The sequence below is a fragment of the Gasterosteus aculeatus genome, chromosome 2 (genome assembly GCF_964276395.1).
Source record: "Gasterosteus aculeatus chromosome 2, fGasAcu3.hap1.1, whole genome shotgun sequence".
In the NCBI taxonomy this organism is placed as follows: Eukaryota; Metazoa; Chordata; class Actinopteri; order Perciformes; family Gasterosteidae; genus Gasterosteus; species Gasterosteus aculeatus.
In genome coordinates, this window is record NC_135689.1 from 10993321 (window position 1) to 11020813 (window position 27493).

At 45.7% G+C, this 27493-nt stretch overlaps 1 protein-coding gene across 4 annotated transcripts in view; it reads right to left on the reverse strand.

The window, feature by feature from the left end:
* The window catches only part of l1cama (L1 cell adhesion molecule, paralog a), a 34846-nt gene that overhangs the window by 6878 nt on the left and 475 nt on the right, over positions 1 to 27493 (reverse strand). For 2 of the 4 annotated variants that reach the window (XM_078092048.1, XM_040192891.2), the window contains exons 2-14: positions 7426 to 7765; positions 6264 to 6278; positions 4892 to 4994; positions 4179 to 4381; positions 3275 to 3397; positions 2680 to 2850; positions 1988 to 2102; positions 1593 to 1777; positions 1258 to 1389; positions 1032 to 1178; positions 834 to 945; positions 348 to 508; positions 78 to 237 (exon numbers count right to left, since the gene is read on the reverse strand). In XM_078092048.1, coding sequence (XP_077948174.1) covers positions 78 to 237; positions 348 to 508; positions 834 to 945; positions 1032 to 1178; positions 1258 to 1389; positions 1593 to 1777; positions 1988 to 2102; positions 2680 to 2850; positions 3275 to 3397; positions 4179 to 4381; positions 4892 to 4994; positions 6264 to 6278; positions 7426 to 7552 — 1754 coding nt within the window. In that variant the 5' untranslated portion in view covers positions 7553 to 7765. The remainder of the gene's footprint in view (positions 1 to 77; positions 238 to 347; positions 509 to 833; positions 946 to 1031; positions 1179 to 1257; positions 1390 to 1592; positions 1778 to 1987; positions 2103 to 2679; positions 2851 to 3274; positions 3398 to 4178; positions 4382 to 4891; positions 4995 to 6263; positions 6279 to 7425; positions 7766 to 27493) is intronic. The other 2 variants (XM_078092054.1, XM_078092049.1) reach the window with 1 other exon arrangement.

Sequence of the window (27493 nt, forward strand, 5' to 3'; positions counted from 1 at the left end):
AACAAATCTGTGGTTAAAATACCCATTCTGTCATTAAACTATACAGTACCTCATTTTTGTATGGAATTTTGTCTTACTTTCCATCAGCGTGGGACTCAGCGATCTTTTGATTGTTTTTTCTCCACTGAATGAGCGGAGAGCCAAGTTTGCGGTCAACCAGGGACTGACAAGTGAAGATTGTCGTGTTTCCACGCTGCACCTTCAGATCCTGTGGAGGCGACAGGATCACTGTCCTGTCTGGAGGAGAGAGCAAACAGACACACAGCGCTAAGGCAAGCTGCAACCCCCTATATGTGTATGAGTCAGTCACTGAGTGTGTGTGTTTGTGTGTGCGTCCGTCCACTCACTGAGGACTTCCAGCTCGGTGCTGACAGACAAGTTGGTGTTCTCTACTGAGCACGTGTAGAAGCCCTCATCGTCATGGGTGACATTGGAGATCTCCAGCACCCCGTTGATGAGCTGATTCACTCTGGTATCTGCCAGAAGGGAGGTGGTGCTGCCGCTCTCCCTGCAAAAGACACACGTGACATGCACACACAAACGCACACATCGTAAACCCGGTAAAGCGAAGCAAGAAATAAACCTTTTAAGCTCCTGTAGGGGATAATGAATTCAGTTTAATTGACACCAAAATAACAACGCCTGGCTGGGTCTCTCTCAAACTGGCAGAATTCAGAGTAATAGCCCAGATGTAACAGTATTTTACTGTTAATTAATGCATATGAACAGCCACCTACGCAATTATGACACCACCGTGGAATTTGTTAACAGGGAAAATCGACCAGATAAGGCACTGGAATATATTGCACCAGAGGACAATGGTCGTATCTCACCATGTGACTTCAGGTTTAGGAGAGCCAAAGGTCTCACACTCCAATACAGCTTTCTGGCCCTCTGTAAACGTGTTTGTAATCCCATCCTCAGTCAGGATCTGGGGAGGCAGCTCTGCAACAACGCACACAAAGAGAAATGAGACACACAGAGACCTACACCCACAACTCTGCTTAATAAGTGACAAAACAAACACTCACCAATGACATAGACGTTGGTGTTGGTGATGATGGTCCCATGCTTGTTGGAGGCCTGGCACTGATAGATGGCAGTGTCTCCCAGGTCGACATCCTTTAGTATTAGAGCCCCGCTCGTTGTCAGAGAACGTCTGGAGTCCTTGTCGGTTGCTGTAAAAAATGCTGTCAGCGCATCCACAGGGCCCGAGGTCGTGCGTTGAGACACGTATAGTTTGCTTTATGTGCTGACCTGAGAGGGGGATCCCGTTGATGGTCCAACTGATGGTAGGACTGGGGATGCCGTCAGCGTGGCAGTGTAGCTTGACAGTTTCACCTGGGGCGTATAACTGACTGGGTGGCTCTTTGATCCAATAGGGAGCCGCTGTAAGTCCAAACAGCACAAGAAAAAAAAAAACTAAGTGTAAGGTCTGTATTTATAGTATGTTAATTTTCGATTTATGAATAAAGGATACAGTAATGTCATCAATTCTGATTATGGATTATTGTAGTTGCCATTATATTGCTCAAATCACCCTTCACCCACATTCAATCCACTGTTAATACATGTGTGTGTGTGTGTCGTACCTTCCACATTGACAGTGTAAGTGTGTGTGGCCTTCCCTTGGGAGTTCTCAGCCAAACACTGGTACTCGCCCCCGTCGCTTTCTGAGATGTTACTGAAGCGCAGGCGGCGATTGAACATCTCTTTGACCACCCGAGACTCAGACATCTCGCCGTCTCTCCTCACCCATGAAACTTTGGGAGTTGGACTGTCGAAGAGGAGAGAGGGGAGGAAGAGGCGTAAGAGGATCACAAGGATGGGGATATAGTGATGCAACAGAGGAAGGAACACGTTCAACGGAGAGAAATGGGAGGTAGGAGGAAGGAAGAGGAATGTGTGAGACCTGAGTAAGATTGATTATACGGTGCAAGTTTTCTGCATGAAGGGAGCAGAAATGTGTGCAGACAAGGACACTCACAGGCCTTGGACGATGCACTCGAGCTCCACAGTCTGGCCCCTGAGGAAATGGTAAGTGCTGTGGCTTCCAGTAGGTCTCATCATGTGGGGCCTCCGGTTCCGCAGTACAGAGTTGGCTGCAGAGGCGGAAACACAATACGGATGAAAATGTTCATACGTATGTAATATTTGATTTACCGCTCTGTTGATACATGCGGCTGCTTTAATAACTGACAAACACAGACATAAGCAGAGTATAGATTTTACACACACACACAGGTCTCATGTTAACAACTGCTCATCTTTCCGACCTCTAGTTGGGCCGCAGATGCTGGCAGCCACATCTCAGTGTGAGCTGCATCTCATTACAACCGGGTTGAGGAGGGGACAGCCGGCGGCTGTGTGAGCATCGGCTGGACGAGGAACTGCTTTCGTCAGCACTACAGGCCACCACATGGGGGTGGGATGACTTTGGTATGGAAGTTTGAGACTTCAGCGGTTCTCAACACATGATTATGTTGACTATGTATAAATTTCATATACAGACCAATAGAGTATAACAGATTTCTCTGATAAAAAACAGGTTTTGAGAGAAATGGTTATATCGCTATTGAGTGTAATGTGGGGAAATAGAAGTAGCCTCAACCTAAAGATGGAATCAGGTTAGGTGCAGTGAGTCCAGTCTACTGTCAGCGGATCGAGAACAAAACTCACATGGGATTACAGTCAGAGTGATGGGTTCCTTTGCCAGAATGGTGCGTGTCGCCAGGTATTGGACATTGCACGTGTAGTCGTTTCTGCTGTCCTCGGGTGTCAAATGAGCAAAGTAAAGGTTGCCATCCTTCCCCACGACCACTCGCTCACTGAGCTGGATATGGTGTAGTCCTGTAGAGAGGGGTGGGGGAGGATATGAAAGACACATTGATGACAGGTAGAGGCAGCAGGAGAAAAGGGAAACCAGAGAGGGAGAATATGGAGAGGAAATAGAATATGTTTGAACCTAGAATAGGTTTGTAAGGCAACAATTGGATGAGACTTAGAATTAGAAAAATGATAATAAAGACAGGGAGAAAAGGGGCGGGAATAGACTCTTCCCACTGGATAAAGGGCACTGAAGAAAGAAAATACCGTACACGGAAAGATAAATGCATGAAAGCAGATTCTGGACATTGAGAAAGAAAAAAAAAATATTGAAACATTATATTGTTTCAGAAATAAATCTGATGCTAGTAGAACACAAAAGGACAGATAGATGTTTAAGGGGTAGATTTATTGAGTAAGAATGTAAGGGAAGGAGAGATGTACTCACTCCAGTCCATCCAGTGAATGTTGGGCTCCATCGAGCTCTGCGGAGGGTTACACTTGAGAATAATACTGTTTCCCTCTTCAGACTTCTCATTACCCTTCTTTTCTTTCTGCTGGGAGGGGAGAACTAAAGGGAGGGAAGACAAAACATAAGTCTTCTTTCATGGCGATCCGTAGACAAACACACACCTTTGCATTTATTATCATCCTCATTGAGGTTATCATATTACATTTATTTCCTGAGACAACCGATCCCAACAGTCAACTGAAAACACGCAATGCCGTGGACAGGGAGTATCCTTCACTAATCCAGTTAAGAAGGGGAGAAGCGTGTGAAAAGGCGGCAGGTTGTCTTAAGCCTTTTAAAATTATTTGATTTGTGATTAATGTCTCCTTCCCTCTTCCCCGACTCCCTCCTGCCCATCGTTGGTAACCCCACAGGAGGAACCGAAGAGTGCTTCACATGACACCGGCTCAAAAGCGTTTCTGTGGAAACCGTTGTCAGGGAAACTGTGACGGATGGAGGTCGCTCGGGAGAGAGCCAGTCGCACAGGTGGATGGATACACAGAGGTGCTCTTTACTTTTGCCCACGGGGCGTGTGCGTGCGTGCGCGTGTTGATATGTGCGTGAGTGCTGAGCATCATGTTATTTTCTCGGTGCAAGCCTCCATCTTCTAACAAATGAGCTCTGTGTGAAGCGGGCCATGGAAAGGGTTTGTACGCTGGCTGCGCCGGCAGCATTGTAAATCACTCTGTTAATGCTGGAAAAAAACAACAACATCTCTCTGCACCTTGACAGTGTTTACAGGTGCTCAAGCCCTGAAACGGACACCTACAAAAGGCACGTAACTCCTCTAACGTGAAGGAATTTGTTTGGAAACAATTCAATTGAATCGCCATGTTCTTACCGTCGGTGTTGAGTTTGGCCTCGTTAGAGACGGCTGTCCCCAGTTCGTTGGATGCGAAGCACACGTATTTGGCCTGGTACTGCTTCAAGCTGTCCATGTTGTTACCGAGCGAGAAGAACGCAAATGAGCCGGGGCGCTCCAAAACCTTCAGTTCGGGGTCAGTGCCCGGGTCAAACTCCCCTCCATCCTTTGTCCATCGGAAACTTGAGTGTAAAAACAAATGAAACAGTCACGCTGATGGGACAATGTTCACTATAAATATTTGAAGCCAAATCATTTCCATGGTTTTGAAAAAGGCGTTTTTGAACACACAGAAGACTTCCATCCATGTCATTGAATTTGAGGTTACAAATTAATTGATGCAAATTTTACAGTGGATGCCCCAGCGGGACTCATAAGCCTGAGCTGTGTAATTGCGATATTCATCTTTTCCTGTGCAATTGGAGCAGTTTTCCTCGTCGGAGCAGCTAAGACACTCTGAAAAGATTGCTCCAGGGCTTAATGACATTCATCCCTTGTTGAAATGAGGACTCTGACTGGTACAAGCTGTGCTCTCATGTAATACTAATGTTCAGATGTCAGTTGAACAAGGAGGAAGGAAGGTCAACGTTTTTTTGAGTTGTCAAAAAAGATAAGTAGTAGCTGGGCTCCAACAAGGACCAAGAACAACATCTTCAGACTGTTTGCGTGGGTGTTAGTGTGTGATGACTAACATGGGTAAAGGGTTGCCAGCGGCTTCACAGCTCATGACGAAGTCTTCAATGCTGAAGACGGTGACAGACTCCGGCTGTGTGATGATCATTGGAGGCCTCTTGACTGCAATGACCAGAAACCAGAGAGTTATTGCTGTCATAACAACTGTTACAAAGCCGGCGCACGTGTGCCAACACACACCTGGTTGAAACAGAGACACGCGCACACAGTCAGAATAGTGCCGCAGTCTTGACATGACCTGGTTTCATTTTGCATGCTGCTATAACAAACACATATATCATCCCATCGAAACACTGACTTTTCTCTGTTGTTAATGGCTTAGCAAACAGCGCAGAATAACCACGGACACCACTCAGTCTCTCAGTTTAACAGCTGCCGATAAGTGTACTCAGTTGAATATCACTTAAAAAGATTCCCCAGAGAAAAAGATGAAATGTAGGCCGAGGAAAGAGAGCATGCAAAAAAAAAAGTGTTGAGATGAGAGGGAAATGGATACAGCATAGTGTTGGAAGGCCAGCTCATGTAAAATAGTTATCTGGCTCCCTGTGAGTGAAAGAGTCTGGGGAAATATGGGGTTTTTTTGTCACAGCTTGATAGTAGTCGGTATATCAATTGATATTATCCAGGTAAGAGGATGGAGGGTTGATGTGGTGTATGAGGAGAAAAATGCGCCGGAGATAAAGAGTTAAGCGGACAGGGGAGACAGGTGGAAGTACAGCAAAGAGAGAGGCCCGTGCAGAGCAACGGAGAAGGAGAGAGGAGAGGGAAATAAATAAACAAGGGGTAGATTCAGAAGGGGACGGATAGAGAGAGTGGGGGAATTTAATGAAAGATTCCCACTGACAGGAGCAATAAGCCTATTTTCTCAGCTGATCAAATTGAAGTTCGGGCTGCAGGCACAGCTCCATTATTGGCAGAGGAGGAGGAGGAGAGGAGCCGCTGCTTAGTGCGTTAACTCCTCTTTATTTCCCTGTGTCTTTGATCTGACAGGCCTGCTGCCTCCTTACGGACAGCAGTTCCTCACACGTCCTCCCGCCTGCTCCTACAGGAATCCCACTTACTGGATGGCGAAAAGGCAAAACACACACCCAGATAGAGAAAAAACGCACACAGAATCGGGCGCATGTGGACAACACACACACACGCACATCCTCATGTACAAAGACGCGTGCATGAGACAGAAACACATTGCGTGGACAGGGACATTCACAAGCATAACACAGCAAATTGCCTTATTCATTAAAGTGCTTCTGGACTTTCAATGTGCGCTGAATGGAAAATATGCTCTGTGGTATAATACGAATGTTTGCAATAAAGTCCCAGCACCAGCATTAAGACAAGCAAGAAGTCAATAAAGTTAAAAGCACTTACGATCACTTATTTGGTCTGTAACGCCCCGATGGTGGCCAGAGAAAAGGCAACGAGGGAAAAAACACATTAGTTACAGTGAAGAAAGAGTTAAAATAGACAGAGAGAGACAGTGAGCAAACAGACAAACGGAGACAGACAGATAGACTAGATAGACGGACGTTGATCTCCGGTAATGGAACAACCTCCATGAGACATGGCAGATAAAGCAGAGTAATGTCTCCTGAGCGTAATTTCACCCATGGCCTCTTTGACACAAATTCTAAAGCGCATCTCCTTTATTGATCCCGATCACTGCCAAAGGGACTCACATTGACATGGAAGATCCTTGCTAATTAAAAGGCAGGGGACACCTTGACCTTTTACATCTTTGACCCGCTCCGTCTTCCTCATAATCATCCTCCCCTCCTCCTCCTCCTCCTCAGCCATCTCACCTCTCTGTGTCACAGATTCCCCATTTGGAAATTAGACCGGGAGATTATTGCATTTCATCAACATTTACAGGTCGTTGATGTGCGTCCAGACGTGTGCAAACTATTGTTTGTACACTGTCTTTTGAAGTGTGCATGGGTGGTGAATGACCGTGACTCACTGCAAGTAGTCTTAGATAAAAGTGCATCTCTCTCTCTCTGCAGCAGAGAAGATGAAGATCAATTTCCCTGCAGGGTCACAACCTCAGCAGTATTTCAAAATGCCACACATATTGCATTGAGGAGGAGGAAGAAATGATAGTGAGTAATGAAAGATCTTGCTGGATTTGTGTGGTATAACTCAATTGTTGATTAAATTACCCCCCCCCCCCCCCCCTCCACCCCCCATTTGATTATGGTTTGCACCAAGAAAAAGCCGATCAATAATGGGACTAATCAATGCTGTGTGAGGGGATCAATTACAAAGTAATTAGACACACCACAGGCGCAGATGAGCACCAACCAAATAAACCTCAGCGTAGTATTTCCAATACTGCAATAAAGCAATCCAACCCTGAATATTGAGGTTACTGAAAGAGAAATACACGTTCTGCTCATTTGCACAAATGAATCATAATGTGAGATCATTATTAGCATGCTTTGATGAATCAACAATGTAATTAACACCACAAACAGATCTTTGAACCTAATGGAAGCATTCAGCCAGCGTTGGTACGATATTAACCTGTACTCACAGTTGGAGGGTATGTGTATGGCTGCTTGGCTGGGCCGGGCAGCAAAGGAGAGGAGGAGGAGGAGAAGGAGGAGGGGAAGGGAGCACCGCCCCCTACTGCCAACCTGCTGTTGCTGCATGGGAGGCATTGCTCACTGTCCCATAAAATTCCCACCTGCTCACGCAAGTGCAGTAAAACGCAAACAGAGGTCAGCTACACACTCGTGTGTGAGGCTTTGTTTCGTTTGCAGGAGGCCTCAGCGTCGCCTCGTACGTCCCTCTTTTCTTCTCCCTCCTTTCTACCTCACTCCTCGTTGAGCTTTTCTATAAATCAGGTCCACGCCCTCCCGCTGGTCTCTTCTCTGTAACATAAAAGAGAGAGAGGGGGGAGGAGGGGAGTGGAGAAACGAGAGGGAGGGGCAGAGCGGGGCCATGTGTCAGACTGGGAGAGAAATGACCATGTGCCATGTGGTCAGACGTGAACACAGACAGCAACACGGAGTTGACAACAACAGGAAACAATGCACATCCCGACAAAAAGAACAAAAAAAAAACGCATTCATTGAACCTGTTCCGGCAAAGTAAAAATCTCCATTTGTTTAATTAGATGAGCAGTGGCCCATATGTAAGAGGCCGGTCAGCTGGACAGATGGACAGAATACCACAACAAGACGCGTAGATCAGAGCTCCCATATGGGCTTTTTAAAAGACAAATGCAGATGGATGATGTGTCAAAAAAGATAATACGCAAGACAGTCAAACAAGTAGTTGATAATGAGGTTGACTGTTCCGGGATGCGTTGTGCAAACCGAATAGTCCACAGTGTACTTGGGTGACAGTGCTGTGATAAGTATGCGATAAAGATGCTATCAGTCACTGCAAGCTACCCACTGCTGGGAGTCTATCCGTTCTCCATCTGTACCCTTGGATCCGGTCCTCGCCCGCAACATGCGGGCTGTCCTCCCCCCGCAGCACCACGTGGCGCAGCCCGCTGACTGTTTACACTACTCGGTATCACACACAAAGAACTGTTATGGCACACCATGATTAAGACGTACATGCGAGACAAAAGAAAATGGCGACAATAGAGAAGGAAGCCGATTTGGCAGCTCTGAATGAGTGATTGAGAGAGTTCTGCCTCGGCTCTCCACCGTTTGTTGGCAACGCCACAGCAGAGTGATGGGCGACCTTGGAGAGTGCGGGGGAGGTCAGAGACGACGGGAGATGAAGATGAAGGAGAAGAGTAGTGGGTGAGAGGAGGATGGAGAGACGCAATCATCTTTCATTTTCTGATATCTAGTGGGTTACGGCCGCACAGTTAATTGTGAGGGAAATTGTTATTCAGTGGAAAATATATTAAAGAAATTATTTGAAAAAGCAACAGTCACATTTAAGCACATAAACGGAGCCGACCAAATTGGATGGAATTAAAGACCAAACAAGAGCTGAGCCTTTAATAAGGACGTTTAAAACAACAGGATTAAATGAGCCATTACGTAAACGTGCCTGTTTTGTCGGAAGAATGCAGGCTCATCAAGAGGGAGAATAAGTAAGGGTGAAGTGGGTGGGAGACTTGAGGGGAGGATAAAATGGAAAAGTGGGTTTGAAGAGGAGGGCACAGGAGAGGGAGAAGTGGAGGTGAGGGAGGAGAGAGGCGGAGTGGGCGATGCAGGGTGAGAGGTGATCGGAGGAGTGGAGGAATATGGGAGGAGAGGAATGACAAAGGGTGACAGCTGTGATGCTAATCCTGACTATCCAGTTGTACACACACACACACACACACACACACACATGTGAAAGCTCTTCCAATCCGAGTGCATCACTTGTTCACTTTCCCCGTTTCTTCTCTTCCTGTCCTTTTATCAACCGCCTTAGTGGTTGTGGTTCTCAGGAGACAGGTTGGCAATTACAGTCTTATTAAACCAGCCTCAACAAAATGCCATTAGATGCAGACGAGTGAAGCAGGGCTACTCTGGGTATCAGTAGTTGTGTTTGTGTGATCTAAGGTTAGAGCGTGCCTATCGGTGCCCCCTCAAAATTAACGATGAAGGAGAGCCGAGCGGAGCAAAGCAGGACGCTGATTAGCGATGTGGCGCGCAGACGCTTCTGTCATAACGGCAATCACGATTCACCAGGGGAGCGTGCTGGGTGCACACCGACGTAGCCTCCATGGTACACACTCCTGGTAACAGAAAAACAAAGAAGCTTGCAACGGGTTGAAGGACGCACACCTCAAGTGGTCTGACAGAAGAGATCAGACTGACAGAGGGCCACGGTCCAGTGACTCCAGTCAGGAGGTGGGCGTTGCTAAAGAATATTCTAGTCAGGTTGAGTAGAAGCAGTAAAGGGGAACACTATAATGGGTTGGAAGGAGAGAGGAGGGACTGTGGGTGAGCGAGGGCTTAGTGGCGCGGAAGGCCGCCATGTAACGAGGCCGACCCAGCCACCCAAACATGCTGATAGCACAGCCTGATGTGGCCTGACACGCCAGCACACATGCATGAACACACACACACATATGGACCTGCTTGCTGTGTGCACGGCACGGAGCCCTCATGGAGCTCCATTATCACAGGGGTTAGAGTCACTGACATCGAAGCAGATGCCTGATTTCTTCAGGGTGTCCTCTGTGCAGCTGTCCACGATCCAATCCGAGCCCCGTTACCTGCTTCATTGGACAGGGTCAAAGGTCGTGCCTGGGATGGACGCTCGCAGCATGGGGCGGAGATGACCCGCAACACTCTTCTCTGAGTGCTTTTAAGAACTATTATCACCGCTCAGACGTCAACGGGCGCCATCCGAAGCCGTTCAATCACAGGGAGATTACACAGTGGGTAGCACCGTGTTGAGATTTCAGGGCGTGGCAGTTTTGTCTTTTTTTCCACAAGAAAGCCTGACAGCAGAAAACGAGCTGTGTATCAAACAAGCCAAAATCGACCAGGCAATTTTCCTGCTTCAATTATTCATTAATTTCTGCTTTGAGGGGTTTTGCTTACAAAAACATAAATAACCCAAACATTGTGTATTGCGCTGAAGTGTCGCTTTCATTAGTTGAATTTAATTGCTGTAAACCATTGTGGTGAAAACCCCCCATGTCATCCATTAGATAGAAAATTGCACCCTTCCCTCCCTGCAAAATGTAGTAATTAGCATTAAGTAGAGACATGTTGGGTTGTAGCCAAGGACTTTGAATGCTGAATAGGCTCCCTTATCAGTGGAGGGGGGGGGCAACACACACAAGATCAAACCTCAAGAGTCAAATCATGTTTTGAGATTCACGCATATTCTAATCCCAATCGCGCCACCCACACACATTTACATGAGACTTTCAATGTTTGCTTCACATCCTCATCTTTTCATGTGAGGAGATGCTTCGTTTTCGCCAAACGCTGTGAATCATGTGAACACATATTCTTTAAGCTTCTCTGTGCTTCAGATCGGATGTGCTGCTCTACTAAATCTGTGTGTGTGCCTGCACGTGTGTGTGTGTGTGTGTGTGTGTGTGTGTGTGCATGTTCAAACATGTGTGCAGGTCTTGTGTCCTGTCATGCCTTGCCTTTAAATATTAACTACCTCCAGCTGTGAAGATGTGTAGGGGGAGAGGAAGCGGGACGAGGGAAGAGGGGGGGGGAGAAAAATAAATGAAAACATGCCCCCCTTCACCCTCTACTCTTCCCCGAGGGTCCGTCTGTCTGCAAAAACATCAGCATGAAAAGAGACGGGTCGGAGGGAAAGGAGGAAGATGGGGTGATTTAGACATAAACAAAAGGAAACGCTCACTGGGAGAAATGGACTGATGAAGCATCACACGAGAGATTATAAGGGTCAATGGATGGTAACAGTGATGAGGGGCGTCTGAGACTCAAGGTGATGCTGCTGGGCAGATGATGATCAGGCCCCCCACTGGGTGAATTATTCATAGAAATCCCTCTCCTGCCGGTACAATTTGCCCTGAATTCGCCCAAATTCATAATTCATTTGTGCCCCCCGCCCACCCCACGCGGCCATACATTTGGTGTGGTCCCTGTCCATCTTTACCTGGTGTCTTTGGTTAGACTTTCTCCTCGACTCCCCCCCCTCGTCCTCTCGTTGGCAGGGTCATACTTAATGCATGAGCCTGTTGCAGTGAGACACGTCTCCGACGCACTTTGTCGCTACAGCAGAAAAATACCACAAATCACGTAAAATAATACTGGCTACCCGTTTCTGCTCGGCTCCACAATTCACTTTGTGTAACACCGGCGTGTCTTTCGTCAATTTCTCACAAGCCTTTCTCACGTTTTCTACTTAGGAGACCAACCCTATAATAGGAACTGTCCACGAAGGATGAGTGCCCATTTTCTTGTCACCGATTCATCAGTCTTCTAGTAGCGGAAACTAAAAGCTTTCTTCAATTCCCTCACGATCACTTTTCGCAGTAGGCTTCCTTGTCCATCTTCTTTTACTCTCCATCTCTTCTTACCGAATTCAACACCTTCCACTGACTTAGAAAATAGGCAATGTTGCTCATTAATTCAATGCAACTTCATTGGAAAAGGGGAAATCCAGCAAACCGATATCTTCCTCATAGCGACACTCTTTCCCAGGAATGTGTGTTTGAAGACCAAATGATCCATAGTCAACTCAAAATGGAAATTTACCAGAGGAAAAAGCTGCAGAGCTAAATATCACCTTGAATCAGGATACAGACACGCACATTTATCAATACCACTATTAGCATAAGCTTGGCTGTTAGATGCTAGAGACAAATGCTGCAATAGGATGCACGCCAAACGCCATATTTCTCTCCTTTTCCGGATGCCTGCACCTCTTTAGAAGAACACACCGCACCCACATCCCCCTTCGTTCTGTCCGGGGTTAGAGGTTAATATCGGAGTGACACAAAGCTGGAGAAAATAAAGGTTGTCAGAGGAGCCGTGAGGGCAACCGCCCACTCTCTCTCTCTATCCTGGTTGCCATGACAACAAGGTCTTCACACAGCACCCCCCCCCCCCCCTTGTACATACAAATTCAGTTATTCACACACATGGACAGCGATGGGTTCTCTGTATCACTTACATATGCACACACATGCACATACACTCACTCACTAGCTCCTTCCATAATTACCATGCGTACATATAAAAAACACATTTGGACATGCATCACATCTTGACTTGGCCAAAAGAGGCTCATCCAGATAAAAGTTAAAATAGAAAACAATAGGACAGGATTTTCCAAAGTCTTTTGGACACCAAACACACACAAACATTCTATTGCAAAGACTACAAAAGAGGCTACCGCTGGCGTGATTTATTTATTGATGTTTTTTCCCTTAAAGACTCAGTGGGAATAGTAGAATAAAAGAAATGGTTAATAATTGAAGAAGAAGGGAGTGAACTCATTAAGAAATCCGTAAGGGCTGGAGAAAAAGAAAGAAAAGGTGGATGGAAGGACGGACGGAGGAAGGAAGGAAAACCGACAAAGAGAAAGAAAGGCAACACCGGCGGGAGATCAAAGGGGGGGTTGACAACAAAGTCAACAACTAAAAGTCTGAAAAATTCATAGGAATTTAAAATAAAGAGAGTAAGAAATAGGATGAGAAGAACCAAAAGGGAAAAAATGTGCACGTGACAGATGGGACAGAGAGATCTGGTTATTGGATCACTGACCAGTAAGACCTCTGCAACAATCAAAAACAGGGGTGTTATCCCTAATGTAATCGTGTCAAATTCCCTGTGTGTGTGTGTGTGTGTTTGTGTGGCCATGAGTCCATGTGTGTTGCAGTGTCTATCGGTGAAGATCAGCCTGCATGTCAGCAGGTCAGCTAATCTCTCTTGTCAGCTAATGGAGCCGGTCCTGCAGATGGAGTGCCGCCTCAAGCTCTCTGTGCTTCCAGCAACTTAGCTGCTGCTCACTTAAGTCCACAACTGATAAGGTAATTTGCTTGTGGCCTGCCGGCCATGTAGTCACAGGAAATATAATAAAAAAAGGAAAAATGAACTGATGCGTTTGCAAAATGGTGACTGTTGTATTTCGGTTTAAAGTTTAAATGGACACATGTCGCCAGTGCTGAAGTATTCAATCTCTCTTTCCAATTAAATTCAATCGTAATCTCAATAAATATGGAATGACTGTTTATTGGGGAAAAAAAGAAAAGAAAATTGACATTCGGCAATCAAAGATTCAAATCAAATCGTTTCTGTACACAAAATGAGAAACATTCTTCTTACACTGCTCTACTGCAGGTGGGCGCCATTTGCTTCATTAGCAACAGCATCAGTCGGTTTCTGTGCCTGCAGCACAAAGCGCAGTAATTACGGACACACCCTTCGTGTCAGGCAGAAGATATAAGATGCGATGCATGCAAGCGCCGCCATGAGCACCATGCAACCTCGCAGGTTCGCATGTGACGTTTAGGAGCATGAAACACATGAACAGATACAGCCATCAAATGCACCTTTTTGTTAAGGAAAGGTTCAGCGCATAAATATAGTTAATGGCGTTAGCTTGAGTAAATAGGGGCATTTAGGACCTTATGAAATTACGTGGACGAGCTAGTACGAGTGACCTTCTGTTCCCCTCCCTGATTCCTATTATGTCTCCTACGCAGTCCCGCGTGCTTTGCCTTCTCTCTCTCTTTATCTCCCACAGTCAGCCGTTCGCCTTTTCTCTCCTGTTCCTCTGGCGCTAACAGCCCGGCTCCAGATTTTCTTATTCAACGTGCATTTTGACCTTTACAGACACCTTCTTTTTCCTTTCTACGCCTATGTGACGACCAATGGTGCTCCGTGGAGATCCGCCAGTAAACGTGTTTGTACCCAGCCATTTACCCCGTAGAGGGAACATTTATATGGAGATCAGACACGTGAAAGGCAATTTGAATGTGTGTGTGTGTGTGTGTGTGTGTGAGCGCTTTTCAAGCCTCTGGGGATCAAACGGAAACCAGGCAGGGCCGGTAAAAAAAAAAAAGAAGCTCACATCAGTGTAGTATCCATCTATCAGTGTTAGCCCAGACACCAGATGCAGCAGCTTAACACTGTTTTAGATGACAAACCAGCTGGAACAACACAAGCAGTGTGCAACAGCACCAGAGGGAAATGAGCCGCTGAGGCACAAGTTTGAATAACTATACTATGGCATAGATGAAAGAGAACACAATGCCTTATTTTTTACGTACCGGTCACACTGTTATTAAAGTCGGCCATGCTCAAATACATAAAGCACATAATTAATTATATGAAGCAGCCGTAGAGGAAGCTGTGAGCCTCAAAGAGACGGCTGTGGCGCTGCGGTTATCTGATGCACCATCGGGTGTGAATAGGAGCCTGTGTGCCTGTGTGTTTGTATCTCTGGGTTGCATCAAGTGTGCATGTGGGGGCGGCTTGGTGTTGACAGGTAGAGATGTCTGAGGAGGGGCTGTGCAGTCGGTCACTCAGCAGACAGAGAGGAGGGGGCGACCGGTCCCTCGGGTCGGGTGATTAGTGGCCCGTACAGCAGTGAAGCACTACGCTGCCAGCGACTAGTGTGACACGCAAAGGACACGCGGGCCCCCCTCCGCAGGGACGATCGGCACGCCACACCCCTGGAGGGGGGGGGGGGGGGGGCGTAGTGTGTGTACGTGACATATGACCTCCATCACGACAGGTTTGATATTTGAGGTACTCATTTTTTATGAGACGGGCAAAACAAGAAAAAATGCACCTGACGCTAAATTGTGACAAGAAATACATTTGACTGTTTTTGCCCTCAGCTTCCCTGCCGACAGGAGATTTAAATGTTAACATTTGTTGAGGTCTCCTTATGTTGGATGTAATCCTTTGTATTCGACCACCTCAGGGAAATGAGCTGCTGGCAAGGCAAGCTCACACGTAGTGCTTTGCTAACGCATATGCATGGAATAGCCCCAGTGGCTCAATGACTGGAAAGGTGCCTGATTTCTCCTTCTTTTTTTTTTTCCAAGCCTGAAGCTGGAGTTGTGGAGGCATAAAGTCTCACGTGACATAACAGAAAGTCTACGAATAAAAACATACATCAGACATACTTAGAGACCCATGTAGCGAATGTACAAGCACACATCAGCAATGCCAAAGCCCGCAAACTAAAACATGCAATTGATAGTTGTCTTGAACAAAAGCAAATCAGCTGAGTCACTATTCTAATCGACTACAGAAGAGGAGGAGGCGACCAGGTGACTACCCAGTTCAAAACAACGGCTTCTCGGCCGTCCCATTAACTTTGATAAAGTTGCATAAGCAGCACTTCCCCTTAAGTGCTCCTCTTCTAATCAAATGCAAGGTCTTCTGGGGATGAGAAAGGAAATGTGACGCCCCTACAAAGCGAATAAGTGTTTTCTGTGAGGAGTCAGAGAGGAAAGAAGAGCATGCAGACGTTTGTGGATGAGAAGGACGATATTTCACCTCTCTCAGAGCAGTCGAGTGGGCCGGGACGAGAGTTTTAAATGGTTACAGTTTCATAGACTGTGGAGAATTTAACTCACCTAACTCCATCTTCCAGCACTCTGTCTGCTGCTAGGACACAACTAAAACCTGTCTTTATGTCAGGGTTAATATTATGAGTGAGACATGATGAGATTTACTTGTTGTTCAAGATATTATATCTTTTTTTGTCTTGTAGTGTTAGCACTTTGCTGCATTTCCTTTATGCTTCACGGCGCCAAACTGCTGTGAAACATCTTAATATTTTCTATCGGACTTGATAAACACACGCTCTATTACTACGCCTGAGTAATTAACCTTTATTTAGTCCATAAACATGTCTTACAAACACTCTTAAAATCCTCTGGTGTAAGGATGTGTTTTAATAGGATTTCAGCATTAACTGCAGTGTGGAGATGTTTTTTTTACTGCAGTTTTGTTTTGAAAAAAAAGCAATGTACAAATACAAAGTATTGTCATAAAAGTATGTGCACTGGCTTAGAAAACAATCCCCCACTGGAGCTGCATGTTGTCCCTACATCAGCTTGTTTCTGCTTCCCGCATCTCTCAGCGTCATCGGCACACGAGGAGAACCGCAAAGCTCAGACACGTGAAGACTCACGCAGAGCGTCGCTCAAAGGTTGGTTTAGGTCATTTTCTGGCAAGACCAGTCAGTTCACGGGGATTTGCCTGCCATTCAAATAAGGCTGAGTGAGGATAAAGCCAGCAGACAGACGTGGGGGACAGAGTTTGCATGGTGATTGGGCTCCTGGGATTCACGGCTACACGGTCTCAGCTTATTTGTACCTGTGCACTTGGTGTTGGTTTGTGTGAGAAAGTGTGTGTGTGTGTTTACTTACAGTAGGATGTGACAGGTCAGTATTGTTGTGCATGACTCATTGTTTGTTGTAGAATATGCCCTGTATTGTCCATGTGTGTGCGTACGTGTTTTACCTTTCTTCTGGATGCATACATCTGTTCACAGTGTGCTCAAAGAATGTACGTCCGCAAATCACAAACCTCCAGGCGTTAAAGTTAGTGTAGATGTTAGGATGGATGCAGCCGTGGTTTTGCTGAGGGCAAGTGTTCAGGAAATGAATGTGTCAATATATGGTCCCCAAAGTCATGAATGTGTGTGTGCACGTTAGGTGTCAATACCTCTGGCTCCCTTTCCTTTCCTCACCCTGCCATCACCATGACAACCTCCTGACTCCAGCTCAGCAGATAGCAGGAAATATTTCTCTCCCCTCCCCCGCCTACATGTTCATCTTTCTCACCCCACTCTCTCTCTCTCTCTCTCTCTCTCTCTCTCTCTGTCTGTCTCTCTGTACTTCATACCACCTTCATCTCACGTCTCCCGTGTCTCCGTCTCTTGCTCTTCCCCCACCACCGGCTTTCTCCAGTTCCTCCGTCATATCTACACGCTACCCACACTTGAAAGAGTTCCTCTTTGCTGAAAGTCTGCCTGTTACTTGGGCTCTTCCATCTCTTCCACTTCTGTTCTCTATTCCCTGCTGATTGCCTCTCATTCCTAAGTATAGATTCCCCCTTTTCTCTCCCTGAACTGTTGCACACAGTCTTCCTCTCCTTCTCTATAGAAAGAGGCTTATGGAACATTGTCTTGCATCCGTGCTGCCCTACTTCATTAAAAACCTCCTCGCCAACGTCCTACGAAATGCAATTACAGGTAGCATTCTCCCACCAGCCATCAACTTTTATCAAGCCTGAAAGAGAGCGTCCAGTCTTGTGGGGAATGTGCAGGTGCTGGCACAGCATCCATACAGTCCCACGACCCTAAGTGGCTGACTAATTCCCATCGCATCTGCTATCATTATCATCAGCAAACCATTTCTGCTCTGTAACTGAATCCAATCATTACCAATGGAGTCCGCGGCGCAGATCTATTTGGAGGCGGGGAGGCTCGTGCTCTCCAACAGAGGAGGGCCGAGCTCCATCAAAGGCTGCAGTGTTATCTGCGGCGCACAGGCCCCTTGTCACCGCAAATCCCCCCCTACCCCCACGTCTCCACACAGCTCCAGCCCCTCCACACGCCAGTGTGTAGTGGTAAAGAGATCAAGGACGTGACATTTTCCAGAACGCGCCGCAAATTTTTGGCGAGGCGCAGTGGGGAAGAGGGTAAACAGAGACAACTTGTTCCACCCCGCCTGTGTGCTTATGTGTGCATCATCTCCAGTCGGAGTGATAAAGGGTGTGACAACTACATCCGTCCTTATGTTATCTATTTAAGGAGGCGGACAGAATGAACAGGCAAAAAGGGGTTTCATCGCCTCTCTAGTTATATTGTTTGGCAGAGCTTCCTCGCTCCTCTCCTCCAGCATCATCTTTGCTTTCCTCCTCCTCCTCCTCCTCCTCTTCCTCTTCCTATGGGGGTACAGCCGCCGACAGCGAAGCCCCAGCTGTGGCCAGAGCCACCGCTCTCACTGTTCTCACTTTCCCTCCCGTTTTGCTCCAGTTATGCGAGATGACAGAAAGGGTTCAGCTCCAATTCCAGCGAGAGAGAGAGAAAACAGATAGAAACTGAGAGTGACCACAGGGATGCAGAAGAAGCTGTGGTGACCTTTCCCTGCGGCTAAACAACCGGTTGATGAGCTTTTCATTGGGTTAGGCCAACCGGGTCTGACAATCCACATTTATACTGTAGATATACACGTAAAAGATTTGCCCACGGCCAGCTGTTGATGTTATAGTGTAAACTCCCACATTCAAATGGATGAGAAAACCATCTAATAATGATAACAATACAAATTTGTGATCCACTTTCTTAAAAACATGGCAGAAATCTGGAAAGACCAGATCTACTCCATCAAGTCCCCTGTTTCTGAGGGCCTTTATACTGGATTCCTGCCGGACAAGTCATTTATTTCAAAATACTGTTTATAAAGCAATGAATGGGTTGAGTTAAAAATACATTTCCAATCTTCCGCTCCATCGTGAAGACTGCAGACGTCTCAGTTAGTCTGGGACAGGCTGTTCCCGGACTCAGAATTCAATTTAGATGCACCATATATTTACAACAAACTCCCAGAAAACTACAAGGTCAACTGCGGGTCCCTTCTTTTGAATTCATTTTAGTAATTTAGGTTTGTTCATACATCACAATATCAATTTTTTGTCATACCTGTCCTTATTTTATTTTTACCTTTTTTATTTTCTGTGGCCTGCATTTAAAAGGTCCATATACATATATGGGTTTTTATCCACTTTGTTTTTTGAAATCTTAGCTTTAATCTCTTAATCTTAATCACTTAGACCTTTGAATTGCTTTGTTGCAGAAACGGCACATATCTAAACATCTCCATCCCATGATCGCATGGCTTAAACCTGCTGATCTTGCTGGTTCCGTTACAGGACGACCGCACAGCACGTCAGCGACTCCTGCCAGCGAGTCACAGCCTAAAAACACAGCTTTTCATGATAACATCTCTGGGTATTTTCCTTTAATTTAAACTAAAAGGACAAACACGCTTTTCTGTCACATGTGGAGGCGAACGGACCCTGCAGACAGGCCGAGGGGCAAACAACAGCCCTGTCACTAACATTTAATGCTGGTTCAGTCCCCTCAAAACAGTAGTTACATACATTACATAACTAAGACACAGACTTCCTTGAGCACCAGATGGAGAAGAGATGGAGAGGGCAGATATAAAGGGTGAAGGAAGGTGGATGTTAAACGGTACACATTGAGAATTTCCTCCCGTCAGTTCAGTCTAGGCCGTGCTAGAGGTTGTGCGTGTGCACGTGTGCATGTGTGCACCTGCCCCTGACATTTTAATCTCAACATGATCTCCATCCTTTACCTTCCCATCTCTCTCTGCTGCCTGCATCTTCTCCTCCTTATCTCCCCCCCGCCCACCGGCCCCATCTAGTCATCCACGCTCCCGACCTGCTTGTCCCCCCTGAGCGGGATCGCGCTTTAACAGTGCAATCAACATTATTAAAGGTTACTGAGCACAAACTGCCTTTCTTCCTCTCCCAGTATTCCACCTTCTCTCCTGCGTCCCCTGCGTCCCCCCCCCCCCCCCCCCCCACCCACGTAAGGCCCGGAGGGTGAGGTCTTCTCTTATGTGTATAATTACCTCGTTAAGCTCGTTAACAGTGTCCGGGCCCTCTGTCTGTTCTCTCCTGTTGCGGCCTCCGTCATCTCTCTCTTCATCTCCCTCCATCCCCCGATGTGACATCTGCCCCTCTGAATAAATCTATTTTTCCTTCGTGTTGCTCCTGTGTTTCCCCTGGGGGGGATCGGGCCTTTTATCTTTTCCTTGTATTAACAAGAAGCTTCCCACTGTGACTCCTTATCGCTTCCTGCTACATCGGTGAGTCCTTTCTTCGGCACAGATTTCAACAAACATCTTACAGAGATCACTGCACACAAAGTGTTCCCTGCAAGTTCGCCCACAAAAAAACAACAATTGCTCAACTCTCCACGCTGGTCCACAGAGCACGGTGGCTGATGTAAACAGACAGTTTTATAGCTAAATATAGCGTCTTGTTATTGCAGCTCGGGAACTGTGCAGGGCTCTCTGTAGCGCCATGCCCAATTAGCTCTGATCAATTCAGGGAGCAAACTCAAACAACTCCAACATCAACTTGATTTAGCAGTCTGCATTCAGAAGAGGCTAACAAGAATCGATCCACAGACATGCAGCTCTTCAGGTGGGGCGCGGAGGGTTTAGCAGGTTAGCATGGCCGGATTCTTTCTGGCTACGCGCAGATAAAGAGAGATTTGGGTTGTTAAGTGCAAAGAAAACAGCATAATAAATTATATAACCCCTTACTTTACTGTGTTTAGTCTCTCTGAAATGCAAATGATTTGCAGTTTGGCCCAATGAACATAATAAGATTCAGCGCCAATAAGGAGAATGAACAGTGGTTAGAAAACTAAAATGTTATTTTTTTTTAAACCCGTGGTGAATAAGTTTGATAAAGGGCATGCACGGAGTAAAAAACAATCCAAAACCAAACAGGGGAAATAAAATACACCACATGCAATAACTGTAATTATGATGGAGTTAATGAGAAAGCAAGAGGCGATAATAATCTGTTTGATCAGCAGCTGAGGCGTTGTGAGCGTGTTTTCCCATCGTTCCCCCCGTGATTCATCACAATGACGTCACTCTCAACACAGACTAAAAGGCCATAAGAAAAAAACAATTCAACACAATTAAAACATTTTAGAGACATGCACTTTTGTTTATACCTATTCTATATATGATGCGTCATATGTATGTAAGTATGGTCCTCATATGTGATCTGAGAGAGGAAGCTTCCTGCTCAGAGGGAAAATAAGCAACACAACTCGAGTTAAACATAAAATCTCCAAGAGCAGACCTATCTGACTCTTATCTATCTGCACTTTAGTCAGTGACATTTCTTTACTCTTGACATTTACAGTTTCTCTGTTGTTCTGCACAAATGTCTCCTGCTGCTCATAATCAATGTCCCTCCTCCAGCTCTCTTCTTACAATCCTCCCTCTTTGTCTCCATGCCTCCTCTTGTCTAGTATTACCCCGTTTTAACCTTGCCTGCCCCTCATCCGCTGTCTTGCAGCAGACGCATGCACACATGGGGGTGGGCGCAGTGTGTAATAGGATGGCACAGTAGGTGAGATTAAATTAGGCCAGTGTATGGGGATTACAACCCACTCAAAACCCGATCCCCCTCCCACTCTCTGTAATCCAACCCTAATGAATATATCATGGCTGACACAGCAGATAAAGAGTTGGCTAGAAACTGCAGTCATAACATCATCGAGACACGCGGAGCAAACAAACACCGACGGGCCGCCTCCTCTGCGTCACCTGCCGCACTTGAGGCGACTGCGTCTGTTGTTGCGCGTGTGGATGCTTGTGTTTCACGCCCCATCTATTTCATTTACGGTGCATTCAAATGGACTGTATCTATAGAGGCAAAGTCAAAACAAAATCAATGATCGTAAACAGTCCAAATAAATGAGCCTTTAGATGAATTCAGAACGCCATCAAACCATCGAATCAGTCAATGTCTAGCAGTCACTATCAATCCAGCTCACAGGCTCTGATGCCTCAACAAACACAGTTCTTGGATGTTTGCTCTCACAACAATGCTTCTGTTGGCAGCAACACACCAAACGTTGCTACCCACGTTATCAGTTTAATTTAATAAAGAGTTTAATATTCTACAACGGAGGCACAGAATCACTGAATCACTGAATTTTACAAGACTTACAAGAGTTCCAGGGAACAACATCTTGATCAGTAAAGTCTTGAGTGTGCTTCTGTGATCAGATCGAGTCCAGGCATTCAGAGAACATAAGGGAATATGTAACTACACAAATGTGATGTGATATAAATGTCTTTCGGGACAACTTCCTCATCTTTGTTGAAACAGAGACTTCCAGTTTCCACACAACAAAGCGGTTGTGCTTTATTCTGCCAGTGGCTGTAAAGCATTTTGATTTCTTTGATAGAAATACATTTGATTAAACTTGATGATGTAATGATGTAAATACTACCTGAGCAAAAGCTGCACCTGTACGTAATATGGGTGTCTGATCACTGCTTTACCATCGATGGTCTATCGGCATAGCAAAATGTTTTTTCCTCACCTCTCCTCAAGTTTTGGGAGAAAGAACATTGTAAGATAGAATGAAAGTCATGCCAAGGACTTTGAGAATCATTGCCAAGCGTAGAGCAGAATTAAATCAGTATTAAAAAAAGGTTTAAAGGAGCAGAATGCTGTAACGTGGAACGGAGCAACAGTGCAGAAGAATTCATAAAGCTGAGATGCATCAAGCCCCTAAGATTCATTAAAAATGTAGCTGGCCTCTGGGAAACAAATCCCTGAATTATTTTATTGATTTCACTAATGCGGTCATGTCCTCATAATAAACTGTAAATAAACTGTCCACTGTAATCAAAGCCTGAATGGGATCATAGGCATACGTTGTCCAATACATTTTCCTGAACAAAAAAATAATTATATACTACAAATACATGTTCGTTTATAAGGTTATTAATGCTAAATTTGGTATATGGCAAATTACATAAAGTACAATAATGGACAATATATTATTATTATATTAAGTTTTATTTCTGTCCTCTTTTTGTATGCGTCTCAGTCAGTGACGAAGATCAGGAATCAGGAAACATTTATTTGCCAAAATATGTCAAACATACAAGGAATTTGTCTTGGCGGTTAGTGCGCGACAGTAGACAGACAAGACAACAGTGCACAAGTAATAAAATAAAGTAGAATAAAATGCTAATGCAATGGGTTAGTTAGATGAGCCGTAAGACATTGATTCTGAAAAAAAAGATGAGCATTAACAAGCTTCTGTATTCTGTAAAGATTGAGATTCAAAACAAAAGCAATAATAAAGTACTGTAGTGCACATAACCTAATGGTTAAGCTATTTAACCCAGGAGCCATCAAACTTACTTTATCTCGTCAATGTGGCCATTATATACTCGACATTATCCGTCACAAATAATAGGCAGTAACCCAGCATTGGTATTTTATGAAGTTAACTCAAACATCTTTGATAAAGCGCTCCATAGAAGGAGTTGGAACACACTGGACAGACGGTCAATTTAGTCTAATTATAGTCGCTGATGTGGACAATAAAGCCTTTCTGACGGAGCCGACTGTGGGACGGACACCGAGGGGAATTCTCCTTTTCGCTGCAACAAAGACTCTGATTTTGTCGAAGACAGAAACAGGATGAGGAGAACATCAAGAAGACCACATCATTCACAAAGTGTCATATCCTTTATTATCGCTCTCTGTAGATTCATATTTCTGCTGCCTTCCAGTCTGGCCCTTTCATTAAAAATGCATTTGCTCCTTAATATTAAAATAAAATAATAAAGAATGGATTTTTTAAATGATTTCCTCAATTTCATGTGTTCAATACCTGGAGCGTCCAATTGCATTATTGATCAATTCATTTGTATCCTGCTTTCACGTAATATCCTTCCAGTTTAGCCATTTTAACCACCAACATCGTATTTGTTACACATGGAAAATCTACGATTTGTATACTACTATCATCGGTGCTGAAAGCTGTAAAAGTAATTTCATCTCTATACAAGGCGCCTCTACTTCGGCCCTATTCTCCATCACAGCTCCAATAATGTGAAAGGGGGGGTGGGTTTACGAGCCTTGTTGTGTGTCTGGCGACGCAATCAGGAGCCTCAGTCATTATTTGGGTTAAGGCCCTGATGTGAGCCTCCCTGTCCACCGCTGCATGAATACTGATATGACAAAGTGAAACAAAGAAGCCTCGTGGCGGCGTAGGGGAGAGAATACAGACACAGAAAAGGGTAAAAGGAAACATGCATTACTTTGGTTGAAAGGTTTGCTCAAGGTGTCTAAAGAGAGAGAACAGGACTCCTTATGTGACAACGAACAAGGTGGTTCAGAGGAACGTCCGTGGCCGTCTTCTTCCGCTTTGTCTCATCTCAAATAGCAGCCCGTGCCTTTTCACCTCTGTACCATCCTGCCACCTTTTTAAAATCAATCCTTTTCCATCTTTTGGTTTTCCTCCCTGCCTACTTCACTTCACCTCCGCAAATGTTATCCTCCCTGTTCCCTCCTCCTCAATTCGCTAATCACTTACCCGGGTCTGGCCTGTCAATCCATCTGACCCTCGGCTCCCTAAATCGCCTCAATGTATTCTCCACCAAAACCTGACAGCATGTCGACACGACCCCCCCCCCCAACACTTGACACCCAGCGGGCTGACTCCCATCTGCACAGTCTAATCAAACAGCCTCCGAGCTGCAACCGGGGGGGAGGGGTGGGGGGGGTTGAGTCTCCATCTTGACAGCATCCTGAAGGTGCACGTGCAACCTCTGCTGCGCGCACATGCACAGCTTTAGAAAGGCGTGCGCACACTGGGAGATGAGTTGAGGGAGTTCGCTCACAAGCCTTTGAAACTTTTTATTTTTTCTTCTGTTTTTCCCAGAGTTTGTAACTTTACAGCTATTATTCTCAAAGGAGGATGAAAAGGAAACCAGAGATGAAACGTGTATTGTTGACACTTCAATCTGTAAGATGGTTCTCTCTCTTAACCCTTATTTTACCCCGTCGCTCCTTTAAATGGCGGAATCCCCAAAAGTGGAAAGTGCGCTCTTTGATCAGTAGCAGGCGCTTAAGTAATCAGGCCAGGGAGGCAACATTACAGAAGCTTTCATTTGGCGCAGTGCAACAAGATTTCTGTGGCATGTTTTTATAGGTTTTTTTTGTGCAAGTTGCAGAAATTGTGCCTTTTCAGATGTGGCAATGTGTGTGCTGATATATCGGTGTCTGGCGAGGAGGATGGGTGGCGAAGGCGCCCGGAGGCCATAACAGGAGCCCTGGAGCAAAGGGCTGGCGTCGCACTGCTCTTACCCAGAGTAGCTCCTAACAGATGGAGAGCACATCACTCCTCTCCTCCTACACAACTGCAGGACTAAAGGCATTTGGAAACAGGCCAGACTCTCACATTATCATCCCCTAAAGATGTATAGAGAGAAGGTATAAGGCATTGGCTGGGCTTCGTCCATCAGAACCCTCCTATCGCGTCCATGGTTATCTCTTCTGCTACATCCCATTCTCCCTTGTGACCTTCCCCTTTCTTATACTCCACGTGATCCCTCCTCTCTACAATACCTACAGCAGTGAACATGCATTAAAGGCTGCAGAGTGATTTGCATTTCAAAAGAAAGTCCAGCTTCTTCTCTCCCGTACGTTGCTTACAGCGTCCTCCGCTGCCTTTTCCCCTTCTCCTTCCATTGATGAGCCCTGTCCGTCTCTCCACACACAAATCCCCGTTGCCATCAAATGTCTTTTGACAGAGCAGCTCAATTAAGCAGCCCGCGTCCAGTGGGAGATGACATTCTGCACCGCACTGTAGCGACAGTAATCATAGACTCCGCGTCTAGCCTGCTACTCCGACAACAACATCCCTGCCACACCAGCAGCACCCAACGCAGCGCCGAGATCGGGCTGCCACTGCCCCACACACACACACACACACACACACACACACACACACACACACACACACCCTACTGCATTAAATAGTATGATAATGTGACCAGCAGTGGGGCTCTGGGGCTCTGCTGCCATGGAGAGGATGCACACACACACACACACACACACACACACACACACACACCTCGACGGCAACACGCCCTCTTCAGGAGCCGCTGTATCTCGGTCTATTGTGTGAATGTGTGCAGTGCAGTCTATGGATGTTGTAAAGATGGTAACACTTCATTGTCAGACACAGTGGCTTCCCTCCCCTCCAGTCCCCCGACTGGGTTCATCTGGGACAAGCTGCAGGCTGTTGAGGCATGAAGGGAGCAGGAGTGGGGGAGGGAGGTGGGGGGGGCGTAGGTTGAGTACATAGCACACCCATGCACTCACCGTGCATGAGAAGACATACTGGGGTTTACTGTCATATCTTTAGGAGAGGGGCGCATCTAATGAGCAGATGCACAAAAGCATCAGATATGCATAAAGAACCCACAGACAAAAAAAGCCTGCAGTCTCCAGCAGCTGCTTTCGGCACTAGTTTTCTACATCACTAACACAACGGGTGGAACATTGTCTATTATCTGCTGTTGAGGAGAACAGATGTGCAGCAGGCCGAAGACGGTGACAGCAGCCAGCTGCATGGCACGGAGCCAGGTGAGGGCCTCCTTTTCATGGGCACACCTCCACATAGTCGGCTGCCATCACTGCCCCACCCTTATTTTCACTTCCCCCGATATCTCCTCCCGTATAAATATCTCCGTCATTCTGACTCCTGTTGATGTGTGAATTTATCCTCCTTTCTTTCCCTCCTCCAGTTATTTTTGGTCTTTCCTCTAAAGTCTTTAGTTCTGGTTTCTCCGCTTTGGTAAAACCGGCCCAGTGCAGCTGCAGCAGATAAGATCGGTGGACGATTGTTGTGCGTTTGTCGCGATACAGCCGAGTTACTTTCTCCCCCATAAACGAGTCGTAGCAGCACATTACAATCATGGGCAGTACTTAACATTAAGCCACTGACATATTAGCAGGGGGAGGGGAATTCATAGTGAAAATGATTTAAAGTACCATGGCCGGGGAAGAGGCAAAGAAAATGATTTGCCTGAGATGTTATAACCTGTTTGCAGAATAATGCACAATGTAGTAATAATTGCGAAGGAGCGGGTTGAGTGCAATAAATATTTATTGAATTTAGTGGGAAATTGTAAAGGAGGGCTATCTGAAGATTTCAGCATCAACCATATGGAACGGATTTAACGTGTGATTCAATACACTAAATAAACTAAAAATACATTTTTAAGACAACTAATCCAATCACATATATTTTTCTATAAACACAAATGTCAATTTAAGATTGATCAGATGACAACAAATTGTTAATTTAATTTTATAATCCAGCCGATGAAGTGTTTTAGGCCCAACTATATATTCAATACTAATGTCAGAGGAGACCCTGTTGCATGTTCACCCACCACGATAAATACAAAGTCAAAAAGGAAAAACCTCCTCTCTAAAAGTGCCAACAGGTTGATACACCTGGCTTCAAGGCACACAATTTCTTTTCACAGTTCAAAGTGATCCCGTGTGTAGTATAAGTGATCACAACCCGGGCTTCCACGTAAAAAAAGAAAATGTCTCCTTTGAAATCAGCGTAATTCT